Below are 13930 nucleotides of genomic sequence, written 5' to 3'. Positions count from 1 at the left end.
TGCAATTGTGAATGCAAATGTTATGCCACGATCCCAACGAGGTGCCAACTAAACGTGCCCACGTCCATCCGTCCGCCCGTTTTCCAAACGATTCCCTGCATATAATAACTCAATGAAACCAAAAAAAAAAAAAAAAAAAAAAAAAAAGGGAATGGCGGAGGAGGAGTCTAGACTCTAGATACTGGGTTCGACTTTTCAAGTTTGGACGTAAGCGAACAAATGCCTTGGTTTGTATTTGAAAGTATTAATTTCGGAATTGTATAGGGAAATTATTTTTAAAAAAATGTGTCGATTTCAATAGCACTTTATAAATATAAAATATAAATAAAAAATAGATTAGGAAAAATATAAAAAATATTTATTTAAAATAAATTTATAAAAAATATATGTATTTTTTTCAACATTCTAAGAGCCGGAAAACTAAGAATATATTACGTTTGATCACTTAATATTAAAAATCTTGATAAAAAATCGATGCAAGCTCGATAAATCAGAAAGATATTGTATATCGTTACGTTATCGTTATCAAAATTTGACTTTGAAGTCCAAGTTTGTACTCAAAATTATACATTTTGAAAGGTATCGACTTTAGTATCGATATATAAACCAAATATGTATAAATCTTTGCAAACAATGATATAAAAAACTTTAGTTTTCTTTTTGGAAAAATGTAAACGCGGTAGCTCAATAAGAAAAGTATCTTTATAAGCTTTATCTTAAATAACTTGAATAAATCTAAATTATCTTATGTAACGCGATAAAGATAGATATAGATAAAACTGAAAATCATATATTATAATAAAAATACATATCTCTTTGGCACCTTTGTTATTAATATAATGTAGATACTCCATCCATGATAGGGTATCCATCCGTGTAACTGGTGAATAAGTACTTACCCCATTGATCGCTGCACTGAATCCCGCCTGACACGAGCCCTGGCGATGATAACCCCAGTAGTCTGCAAAAGGAGAGATGGAAATGCATTGCATAAGTGAGTGATTGGGCTAAAGGACGGACGGGAACGAGAGTCACAGTCACTGTCAGTCACAGTTGACCATTTAGGCACATTGTGCGACTCCCGACAACGACTAGAGCGAGTCCGATTTCCGATTCCATCATAAACGGCCGCAGAGATCGGTATCCCGATCCAAACGGGGAGCAGTGTGTGGGACAATAAATTGCAAATAATTACCGAAGCAATGCAATAAATTGCTCGTCGCTCTGGATGGACGATGGAGGTGGAGACCGCCAGGCAACTTAAAAGGATTAGAGCGCGCCTTTGGGGCCAGATCCTCTCGCCTGCCAAACGAGCTGCCATTGCCGGTCAGGCCAGGCGATGGACATTGAAATGAAAGCACAACAATAAAGCCAGCCGAGTCCGAGCGGCAAACAAAAAGATCAAGACGAGGCCCAAAGTGGAGACAGCAAGAAAAAAAATAAGGTGGGGGGAGGGAAAAAACATCCGCACAAGCATTCACATCCACACATCCTTTTGTTGTTGGCCCCGCCTTTTGTTTGTTTGTTTATTTGTCCGGCAAAGTGTCTGGCGAATGTTGCCTTGCTACCAAATACGAAATCACGTAACTTCAGCAGAAAAAAATCACAGAATGTGGATACCAAGTCGAAGCCTGAGATACTCTAAAGGAGCTGTACTTACTAAGATTAAAGACTGACCGCTGGTGGTAATAAAGATGGGATTTGATACAACCAATCCCTAAACAACACCAGTAACTACACCCCTTTTTGCCCTGGTAACACCACTACACTTGCACAAAAAGAAAAAAAAACTCTAAGAGTTGGCTGGTCACTTCATTCCAGGGATGCTTAAACCAGTTGGGAATTATATGTGCACGCGAGTGAGATTCTTTTCACAACAAATTTTCGGGCGAATTTGACATGGCTTTTATAAAAAATTCACCAGAAAATAACAAATTGAATTTAGAAAGAACCTAAACCAGCCCTAAAGTCTAAAAAAAAGTCTACAATTTAATAAAAATTCTGAAATTAACTCTAAAAAAATATATTTATGGTGTCTTTGGTTTTATTTTAGAAAATCTTGCCTTAAATTCAAGAAAGCCTGTTCTTAATTGTATGAAAACTTTTAAGTCATAGGGCGATTTTTCTTTTCTTTTATTTAATGAATGATGGATATTTTCTGGTCTTATTTAATATCCTTTAGGAAAACCATTTCTTAAATATTAATTCGGAACTCCTTCCATTAAAAAATTCTTCCAAATACTACTAATGTATAATGTATAATATCATATTATTTAACGTTTATTGTGCCAAAACCTGCAGGACACTCCTGGCCAGGAATAGGGTATAGGCTAGCGACAAAACAACTTTATGTCGCAGGCTCTGAAGGGAAACCGCAGAGACAGCACTGACTGTGAGCCAGGGAAGGAGGCAAAACAGAGAAATCAACAGCAGATCGTGCGTTTGATCAAATTAAACGATAACAATTTGTCTCGAAGTGTTTCAATTTGAGCGGAGAGACATGTTGCCTGTTGGCTGTTGCCAGCGGCAATCGCATAAGTCAACTTTTTCGACGACTCGCACACACACACACACACACACACACAGTACAGTAAGTACAGGTACAGGTAGAGCTCGCATGTGTACGTGAGCATACCCAGGGCATTGTCTTCGCAGTTGTAGTAATTCCCATAATAAAATCGCCCCGTCTTGAATTACAATTAGTTTTTAGCAAAAGGGCAGAGGCAGAAGACTCAGAGCTCGGCGCTGGGCTTCTTTTCCCTGGCTTTTGCTATACATTAAGAGAAAATGATGATCGATTTAAGGACTTTACATCGATTATAGCATATTTTATCGATTGATAATTATCGCAAATGGGAAGAGCGATATTTTTGATAATTTAACGCTGGCAATTTATAAAACATTTTGGTGACTTTTGCGGGGAAAAGTAACTAAAAGAGGTGTACAAAAATATGCTAAATATATTATCATTTATTTTTCAATAATTTTATTTAAAAAAAATGAAATAAAAATGTTAATTATTCATATTTCAGATGTAAATTTCAGTGTAAGCCCATCAAAAAAATTCATTTAAAATATCTACCAATTTCCCCAAGACTTCCCCGATAACAAAAACCCATAAATAGAAAATACGATATTATATTTTTCAGTGTATTCAAGTTGGCTTGGTCACCCGACGATCGTTTGTACTTCTCTGGCGAGTATTCCGCCTTGATTTACCCCTTTTGCTGGCCTTTTTTCCTCACTGGCTGTTGTATTTTGTTTTTGTGTGTCTTGTTTCGTTTAACTATTTAGTTTGGCATTTTGTGCGTTAAGTTGGTATTTATTGCTTTTAGTGATGTCGGAATGTGCTGGGCCAACTGTCAGGATGAGTTGCTGCCGCGCTGATATGTTGCCGATGTTGCTGCTAATCATTGCACCGCGGCAGCATTAATAATAACACAACAACCAGACCAATGGGAATCGAGTTGGGCCGACAATCGACAACCGACACATCCGAATGTGTTTTGAATCTATAAATTGCCCTTGGCCCGGCCATATGGTCAGTGGAATTGTGGATTGGATTGAGCAATCGCCTCTTAAAAAGGGAGCTGTGGCTGCTGCTTGGGTCAATATGCAAAAGGTTATTAAATAGTTCAAAGGAATTTATTTCTAATATTCAATTCTGATCAGACGTTTTTTGAATTTTAAATGCAAATAAAATGGTATCTAGAAGAGGCGCCCATTGGAGATGGAAAAGCTTAGACATTTATCGATTTAAAATCGATAGATTCATCTTCAAATTTATTTTTTGCGTAATATTTCTATAAATTTAAAATTTGTACACAAAGAATAAATTAATATGAATAATCAATTATATTAAATTTGGTTTAATACTAGTTAACATCTATATTTTTTAATTAGGGATGGTACGGCTTAGATAATAATCGATTTAAAATCGATGTTTGCCTTGAATCATATTTTGTGTAATTTGAAAACTAATTTTTATGAATTTAAAACTTGTACACAAGAAATGAATTAATACGAATAATAATGAAACTAATTTCGCTTTAACATCGATTTTTTACCACTAGAGATGACAGAGCTTAGATATTAACCGATTTAAAATCGATGTTTGTCTTAATTTTTCTTTAGATTTATTTTTTCCGTAATTTTAAATGAAATATTTCTATGAATTTGAAACCTATACACTTGCAATAACTTTCCCAGTCATAAAGGCAGGCAATAAGGCGTAAAAGTAGAAAGAAAATGGAAATTAAAATGTAAAAGAACAGGCCATAAAGCAGAACAAGCAATTCTTCCGTATGATAAACTAGTTCAAGAGTCAAAATCCCGACTAATGGCCATATGCTATGGCCGCTATATAGGAACACTCATGCGTAAACACACATATATGTATATACCGCGCCTTACAGATCCGAAATATATACATATATATGTGCAGAGAATGCTAAAAATAATCACACCTCATCGGAACTTTGCGGAGGAGGCGGAAGGCGGAGGTGACGATGCCACATGTGTGTGCCTGCACATATACACATATAGCCGTTTATATAGACCTAGATATAGTCGGTATAAAGTGATGACTAACCCAAACAACAACAAATTTGGCAGGCTGTCCCGAGAGCAAAAAGAACAACAGGGGGAAAAAAGTTAGGAAAATGCACCCAAGGGAACTTACAAGACTTTCAACAAGAAATTCAATATTTTTAGATATACAAACTACAGGAGAATGTTTGTGCTTTTCCAGCCTTTTTCTACACCCAACACTCAGGTATTTGTTTCGGCTGTCAGTTCGCATTAATCTTTCATGTGATACCTGGTGGGTGGAGAAAGGTTTACGATCGAATCTGACGTAGAATTAGTCACTTTTGGGAGAGAAAAAATAAAATAACAACACACATATGTATATAACATGTTGTCCCTGACATCCAAATGGAAGAAGCTTTGCCTGGGAACAGCTGCCCAGTGAATTATCCACAGAAGCGGTATCATCTATCATTAACAATGAAAACAACTCCATTTTCTAAATTGGGTCCAACAGGGAGATATTCTCAGATATAGCTGAACTTTTGATCATATCTGGGGAGCTTTTTACTCTGAATTAATTTCTCTTGTATATTTTTTTAAACTTATTTACGAAACGAACTCTTGATCATTGTTCTTTCACACTTTTCACGTTTCACTTTCACCCTCAAATTATGGTCATTCGATACTCGGGAGTCCCAGCGAGTGAGTGACAGTTTGAATTTCGCTTTTCAAGGGATTCCCCTTGCCACTCAAATTACAGAATCACAACGAATCGTGGCTCGAATTATGGCGGGTGCATAGCAAGGGGATAATCCCTACGGGTATGCGGATAGGGATACTCACTTGTCCTGCAGGGGGAGATCTCGTGGAAGCGCTCAAAGTCGCGCGAGGTGAAGCAGGTGCCCACGGGATCAATGCGGAACGTTGTGGTTGGTGTCATCGTATGGAACACATAGCGCGGGGCACAGGCCTGCAAATATACAAATGACCGAAAATTAATAATAATTAATAAAAATAAGAAAGAAATATTATAATAAAAAGTGTGAGAGTTTTTGCACCAGATGGGTTTTTTTTATTAAAAATGTACCAGCAAAATAGGAGCAATTTGCAAATAAACTAGGAAAGAGCCTAAAGAATGTTTAAATCCTAAAATAAACCCCCTAAAATTATAAGAAATGCATGATAACTTTTTCCTAATTTCATAAAAAATTCATAGTTTTATATCTTAAACATAGAAATATATTTTAATGGGTTTATTGCCAATTTCGATTCCCTTTTGAAATGTCCCAGAACACATTTAACAACTTTTGAGTTTCCTATTATAATTTATTGAATTTGTTCTCGGTGTAGGCATGAAAATTATTTGGTGAAGATGTGAGACAATGGCAGGCTAGCAGCAGCAAAGGCATGAAGCTCCTCCTAAAATGGACAAAGCGAATTAACAGACCCCATATACCCGGGGCACAGTGGGGCCAAAGTGCTTGAAGGAGCAAAAACATAATAATTCGATATAAAAAAGATATGTCTTTAAATTTAAGTTAAAATTTAAAAGAATATTTTTATCATTAAAAATAAAATTCAAAGATCTAATTTAAAAAATGGCTAATTTGCCTTGTGACACTGTGCCTTGGAATGGAGAGTGAGTTAACCTCTGCGCATTGCATCGCTTCGCATCACGGCCGTTCTCTGTGTGTTTATATAGTTTTATAATGTATAAATGGCTGGCAGTTGGACATAAAACACGCACGAGACCCAGGCTCCCAGCCATCTCTGTCGCAGTGCCGGGCCAAATATGGTCAGCCGCTGTTGGCTTTGGCTCTGGAGAGGCTGGGAGGAGGAGGAGGAGGTGGAGGTGGCATCAGGCAGAAACATTCAAGATCCAAAAGATCCAACGGGCACAGCTATAGCCACAGCCACATCAGCGTCAAGATCTTAGGCCGGGCCATTGTCTCCGCACTGCAATTACTTTTACAAATTTATACATATTGTGCCATTTATGGCAACCAGTGGCTCTCTGTATCTGTCGCCTTTTCCACCTTCCCTCGGCCACAAGGAATGGAAACTCTGACATAAACTCAAAATGACGCGCTATCGCCAAAAATGCATGCTGATCGCATATCGGATGGGGAGGCCCGGCAAGAGCCAGGGCCATTCAAAATGCCCCATTGAATCACAAATCTATGAGACGGGCCAGGCCAGGCCAGGCCAGGCCAGGAGGGGTCGGGCCCAAGTATTATGCAAGTCGGCAGGGAAAAAGGTAAAAGAAAAATTAAAGAAATCACAGTGCATCTAACCCAACACGGTAAAAAATTACAAGAACAAATAGCAAGGTTCTTCTTAGATCTATTGTATCACCCGAGAGATATATATTTTAGATACCATAATGTGTGATATGGTTGCCTTAATAGTGATCATTTTAAATCAGATTTCGCCAATGAAATAATAGAAACCATTAGATACTGATGAAGAAAATGAGCTTATCTGTAAAACTAATATATTCTTTAATATTTATCTAATTTATTAAAATATTAAATGGCCTTATTTAGCATCTAAACTTTTTTTATCAGAGGAATCACATTGAAAAGATAAAGAGCATTGAGCTAACTTCTGAAAAAAATATTATTAAATATATTTAAGAGAACTTTACAAAGTCACCAAATAGTTTTACTAAGTTTTTGAAGAGTTTTTACCAAAGGAATAATAATAAGAACATAGGCTAATACCCATTATTTATTATATAAAATATAATGGTTTACTTAAGATTTCAAATAATTATTTATATAATTTAAACACAACTTTTAACAAAGGAATAATAATAATAAACAATAAACATTAATGAGTATCAAGAAGTAAAACTATAAAAAACCAACTTCTTCTTTTAATAAAAATCTTCCATTATTTTAGCCAATTTAAAACTTAAAAAAATCTAGTTTTAATTTTATTGAGCTACAAAATATAAAAACTTTTTTAAAGTGTAAATACAAGAAAATGGGTAAATAATAAAAACAAAAATCCCAAGCAGGCAATCGCTGCTGCCTTTGGGCACTCGGGGGAGCCACAGCGTTGAAACAATTCAATTGAAATTCGCAACAATTGCCCGCATGGACCATTGTCCAGGCCATGATCAATAAGTTAATAGCAATTTCCTATTAAAAACTTTATTATCAGTTGGCCAGAAGAGGGATTTCTTGCAGGGGACTGGGACTGGTACTGGAATGGGTACTCTCCAAGTGGCTGGATCTTGCTCGCGCACAGTTCACGTTAAAATAGTTAGATATGCAAATGAGGAGCGGCCGGAGGAGGAGTAAGAATCCCCACAAACAGGTCTGGGTATGGGTCCAAAAGATTCCCCATAAGTTGATCTTTTTTCTTGGCTTTTGGAAATCAAAAATGATGTTTATGAATATGGTTTTAAACCACGAGAGAGGGAACAGAGTAAAGTGACTTTGCTTTACTTTGGTATTATGCCACCATTAAGGACGTATTTTTATTGCAAAGACATTTTTCCAGCTAAAAAAATAATGTCCCCAAAAGGAGTATACATTTTCCTGAAGCCATTAGCTTGTAGTTTGAAAAACTGCTAAATTTTTAAGTTTATTACAGAATTTTAATGTGTAAAAGTCGTGGCTTTCGAGGTAGGTTAAGGTTCTTTGGAGACTTTATGAATTTTGTAATTTTAACAAAGATTGTATTTTATACAAAAAAAGGTTTTAAAAATCTTGGAAGTACTTGAACTCTTGTCTCCTTAATAATTATTTATTAAACAATTTGAAGGCTATAAACTGACGCTGTCTGGGCTCTTTCATTTGCAAAATGTTTTGCCCTTAAATTAAAAATTGGGTCAGCTTTAATTTGGGCCAAGGATCAGCAATCACAAAAAAATAAAGTAGAGTGGGATATGAGATCATAGCCCCAATCAGCAACTTGTCGCGGAGTGGGCGTGTTGCTCTGGCTGTGGGCGTTGACCACTAGCGCCCACAATGGCCATGATCGGCAATCAGCGGCACAGCCGAACCAAGATGACATCACTGTGAACTCTCCACCGGCCACTCTCCACTCTCTTCTGGGGCGCACCGGCCTGGGGCATGTGCCTGCCTTTGCCTGGTCGTGCAGTCTCGTTTTGCTGCGTTTTTTAGTCGTATTTGAATACCCACTATTTAAATATATAAACGAGGCATATAGATGTTTATAAATAATAAGAAATTATAAAAAATATAAAAAAAATATTTTAAAAAATGTATAAAAAAATATTTTAAAAAATACAAAAAATAAATAAATTAAAATATATAAAAAATATAAAAATAAAAAAAAAATTTATTAAAAATAATATAAAAAATATAAAAAAATATAAAAAAATATAAAAAATATAAAAAATATATAAAAAAATATAAAAAAATATAGAAAAATATAAAAAAATATAAAAAATATATAAACAAATTTTAAACATATAACAATGGTTGACTTACTAATTTATTTTTCTAAAAATAAAGAAAATTCTACAAATCCTGAGGTAACCTAAAGTCATTTCCTCCCTTTACTTTTATGCTCCTTTCGAAAGCCTTTTTCTGCTTCACTTCGATTGCGACATGATCATCGACACGATCTGTGAAATTGCCAGAGCTATTGAACTGCATTATGGAGGATTCAAAGGATCTGGAATCGAGTCTTGGGGGAAAGGGGGGTGCGCCCGGAGCCTAGCCGATTTGGCATCCGCATCCGCATCTGCATCTGGCCCCAGGGCACCCAGATACGAGTATTCTACGGTAACGTCTGCATCTCGACCATGTCAAACGTGTTGACTTTTGACTTTAGCTCGGTTTTGTTTTTCTTCTTTCCTTTTCAATTTGTTGTTGTTTTTGCTTTTCTTCTGTATATTTTTCCTTGATCGGGCAGAAACGACAGCGTCTGCAAAAGTGCAGTTTAATGTCTCAACAATTTATCGTTGGCGTTTTGGTATGCACTCTGGCCCAAACATGGGCAATAAACCACATGAAACAAACAACAAACAGCAGAAATCGACTAAAAAACAAAAGCCCAAATACAGACAGAGACCTCAAAAAACTACTACAAAAAAAGCCAAGCCAAAAAGAAAGCCCAAAAAAAAGCAAAAGCCAACCAAACATTCAAAATATGTTAAGCTGGCAAGGAAATAAACCGAGAACACGACAAAACAATTTTGGCTTTAGGTTGACTTGCAAAAAAAAATAATAATAAATGAATAAAAAATATTACAAAAAAAATACAGGGCTTAGGAGTCATGACAAAGCTTTAAGGATTTTCTTGAATTTCTGCGGCGTTTGTTGAATTCCTTGCCTTAAAAAGTGTTATTTTGTATATGAATATTAAATAAAAACATAATAAATCAAAGTTGTTAAATAAAAACCGATTTTAAATCGATAAATATCAATGTGTAAGAATTTTCAACAAATAAGAAGGAATTTCTTAAATACTATTGGGCTTAGAAGAGTTTTTTTTTTTTGCTTAAAAATATTAATATTTTAAATGCAAAGTTTTCAGTTCTAAAAATCGATTTTAAATCGATAAATATTAATACTATTTATTTTACATTCCCTCCCTGTTTAAGAAAGGTTTTTTTCCCAGAATATTTAAATAAATTAACAATATCCTAAGTTAATTTTTTGATTACATTTCCCGAGAGCTAAATTCATATCCCCCTTGCACTTTTCACCTGCCCAACGACGACTGATGTAATGCCATGATGGTGATGTAGTCCTGTAAGTCGAAAAATCAATCGATGACCAGTGCGCTGCTCCTCCTTCCCATCCTGTTAATGGGCATATTTGAAGGCCAGACTTGGGACAGGGACCAGTCCCAGTCCCAGACCCAGTTCCAAGTTCCCATTTCCGAACGCGCGTGGCGGAAGTGACCTGACCTGGTCTGGCTCTCCCCCTTGCTCTCTCTCCCCTCATAGAGGACAATGTACTGGCCATCAAATGTTCAGCGGTTTTAACGGCATTTGGTGCGCCACGGCCAAAATCAAATGGGCCAAATCAAAGTTAATTGAGAACTAAAGTGAAAATCAAATGTTTATGGTGGGCGGGCAGTCGGTCGGTCAACAAACCAAAGAAGCCAACGCCAACGCAATTAACCAAAGTTGCGACTGGAAGGCGCACCTTAAAGCTAGCCAAGACAACAAAGCATTTATACACCGTGGGAAATAGTCTAGTATATAGCCGTTTTTATTGGTCAAAGAATATCATAAATATAAGCACAGAGGAATAGCAATAACGCCGCGTAGAAGTTATAAACTCAGATAATGATTATATATGGTTATTGTTCATGTAGCTTATGTTAAATATCCTTACCCCACCAAACTTTCGTTATTAGTACCCTGTTCACAGCTAAAACCAGTTGGGAATTTTAGTACAACTCGGAAAATAAGTGCTAGAGATGGACTCGCATTGATGATGTCCTGGCAAACGGCGGTGTTAGTCCATCTCGAGCATTTATCACCTAGGTAGCACTAAAATTCCCAACGGATTCTAGCTCCAAAAAGAGAAACTTATACCAAAAATGTATATATATATAACTAAATTCTCATTGAAAGCTTTGTCTAATATTTTAAATGTCTAAAAAACAAAAAATAATAATATAAATATAATTTAATTTGATTTCTTTCAGTGTTACAACAACACGCACTGTGCTTGAGCATCGGTATCTTATGGTTTTCCATCTACTGGGTTTTCTTTTGTGGTTTACTTGACGCAATCCATAGCCACAGCCGCAACGATGACAAAACAAGAGATACGAGACAATTGGAAACAGAAATCGAAACAGAAATCGAAATCGAAATCCGAACGCATTGAGAACATAAAGGCATATAGTAGGTTTTCTTGAATCCCCACTGACATCTAACGGGGAATGCAGCGAGAGAGACATAAAACTAGGTAATTTCCTAAAGGGATTTCCCATGTTTTTCTTTACTTTTTTTTTGTAAAGGAAGGTATTGGTTACCCCGAACAAGGTGGGCGACGGAAGACCCATATCCATACTCCACACATACATATTTCCCTTGCACTTTCGATGCGATCTGACAGTTTAACGAGCTCTGTCGAGCTCACGATGATGCCATCATTATCGGATGCACATTAAAGAAAATCGGGGCATAGGGAGGCGGTGTTGGGAGGTAACACATTTGTCAGTGGGTCACCTCCCTTCTGGCTGAAAATGAAAGTATTGCTACGGTTTAGACCTTGTTTGGCCCATTAAATCGCTGTTAAAAGGGGCGATAATTAGAATTATACCCCCCAAAAGGGGGGCTGAAGGTCTTAAAAGACCGTGATAAAAGCAGGAAAATTTGGTTTTTGACTTGAGGAAATTAAGCAGTCCTTTGGGAGAGTTTTTTTTATACTTTTGAGGGTTAAAATTAAACTATAAAATGTCTTATAATTCCTTCAAAGTATAGTTTGATTGCTCATAAAAAAGGGACGTTAATTCTTGATTACTAAATGGAAATATTCTTATTGAAATTAGGCATGGAAAGAATTTAAGTTGTCAAGAAAATATCCCCTTTAATAATAGATATATAAAACAGAATAATCTAAAATTCAAAAGTGTCCTTAAATTTCATGTAAATAATACTTTTATATTGTTGCTTCATAAATAAGAATTCAATATTGAAATTAGGGATAAGAAAAAATTGAGTTTATAACTCAACTTATAATATAATCTGTATAATATTTTCCTAAATTTAATGTAAAAAATCCCTTCAAATATATATTTAAGTTACTGACTTACCACAACCATATCATTATCGCGTCCTGTGGCCACCGTAGCTCCTAGCCATTGATGGGATTTTCTGTCCACAATCTGATGGTCGCTATTCCGATTGTTACCTAGTTTTTTTTTTTTAGGAAGAAGAAGAAGAAAAAATAATATAATTAGCTTGGCAAACAAATAAATGACATTTTGGATTAAAAAAAATTAAATTATCAAAGCCATAAAAAAAAAATATATATATATAAAGGGAAAAAATAAGAATACGAATAAAGAGTAGAAATCGCGAGGCTCCGATATAATTCTGGCAAAAATTGTGGACGGAAATGAACAATTTACTGAAATTAATATGTATTTTTAAGAGGGAGAAAAGGAAAGAAAAGAAATGAAAAGCAAACTCATTAAGCTACACTGAGAACATCAAACACTTGAGAACAGCAACAACAACAGCAACAACAACGATGTGGATAATGATGATGGTCACTTCCTTTTTGCTCGGTCGGTGATTTATGACACAATTTTCGGGGGTAAAGCGAGGTGGAATTGCAATAGGGGATAGTATATAGGATATAGCATTGCTGTGTTGTGCAGGCTGTACAAATTTATTCGGTGGCCTAATGAGGGATGAACGAACAGCGAATAAATCCATCAAATATACAAAGACTCAGCCTGAGTTCAAGGTGATGGATGGGCCAAATAATCTAAATTATTATTATAAATTGTTATTAAAATTGTATTCTATTTCTTGTTCAAATAAAATACTACAAGGCCCTCAAAGGGGTATACTAAAAGTACAAATTTAAATCTGAAATGAGTAAGTAACAACTCATACCTAATGAATGCCACTTATATTTGCTTAGACCTTTCGTTTTGTTAATAAAAATTCTGCGAATTACTGACTGAATCAAGGGATGACTAAAATGTTTACTTAAAAATTTTAATATTTCTTTTTTTAATTTTTTTTACGAATAAAAGTTGTTTAAAAATTGTAGTAAATCAATCATTCAGGCAGCGCCAACAAAAAAAATCTAAATAATTTGGTGATTATTTAAACAAATTTAGCCATGAATGGGTGCATGATGTAGGTATCTCTAGTGGCTGAATCATAACGAAAACGAGATGAATCACTGTGATGACGAGTGCCCACAACGAGTGACGAGTGAAGAAACGAACCTGCGAGCTGTATGAAGCACCTGTTGACTCCTTTTTTTTTTTTTGTCGTACATATTTGGTTAGCCCAGCATGAGTTTGAGCAGAAAATTTATGCATTATTTTAGTGAAACGGAGAGAAGCCCCACACCCAGGACACATTATCAGCCATTAAGGCAGTCTGACACAGGCACGTGTCAATAACTTTTTCCCCCCTATTTTTTTTTTTTTTTGCACACATGTGTGTATATATTTACGTCCCCAATCTTTGTTGCAACTCCACAAATTGCACACACAATGCAAGGCAAGGCGCAACAGTTAATGGAAAAAATATGCTAAGTACCTCAGAGGAAGTTGGGAGCGAGTTGATCATTTCCGTTTTATGCCCAGGATGTTACAGTCTAAAAATATACTCTCTACTTTATTATATATAGTTATATATATATATATATCTTTATATATATCTTTAGCTATTCCCATTTAGTTGCTGCCTTGGCTGCACGTTGTGAATTCT

At 35.7% G+C, this 13930-nt stretch overlaps 1 protein-coding gene across 6 annotated transcripts in view; it reads right to left on the bottom strand.

Annotated features, from left to right (window-relative positions):
• if (integrin subunit alpha inflated) overlaps positions 1–13930 on the bottom strand; it is a 35586-nt gene that overhangs the window by 8591 nt on the left and 13065 nt on the right. For all 6 annotated transcript variants that reach the window (XM_070287988.1, XM_017182703.3, XM_070287989.1 and 3 more), the window contains exons 4-6: positions 12289–12386; positions 5374–5500; positions 900–961 (exon numbers count right to left, since the gene is read on the bottom strand). In XM_070287988.1, the coding sequence (XP_070144089.1) occupies positions 900–961; positions 5374–5500; positions 12289–12386 (287 nt within the window). The remainder of the gene's footprint in view (positions 1–899; positions 962–5373; positions 5501–12288; positions 12387–13930) is intronic.

The sequence above is a fragment of the Drosophila kikkawai genome, chromosome X, assembly GCF_030179895.1.
Source record: "Drosophila kikkawai strain 14028-0561.14 chromosome X, DkikHiC1v2, whole genome shotgun sequence".
NCBI lineage: Eukaryota > Metazoa > Arthropoda > Insecta > Diptera > Drosophilidae > Drosophila > Drosophila kikkawai.
This window is presented reverse-complemented; position numbering and strand designations above follow the sequence as displayed.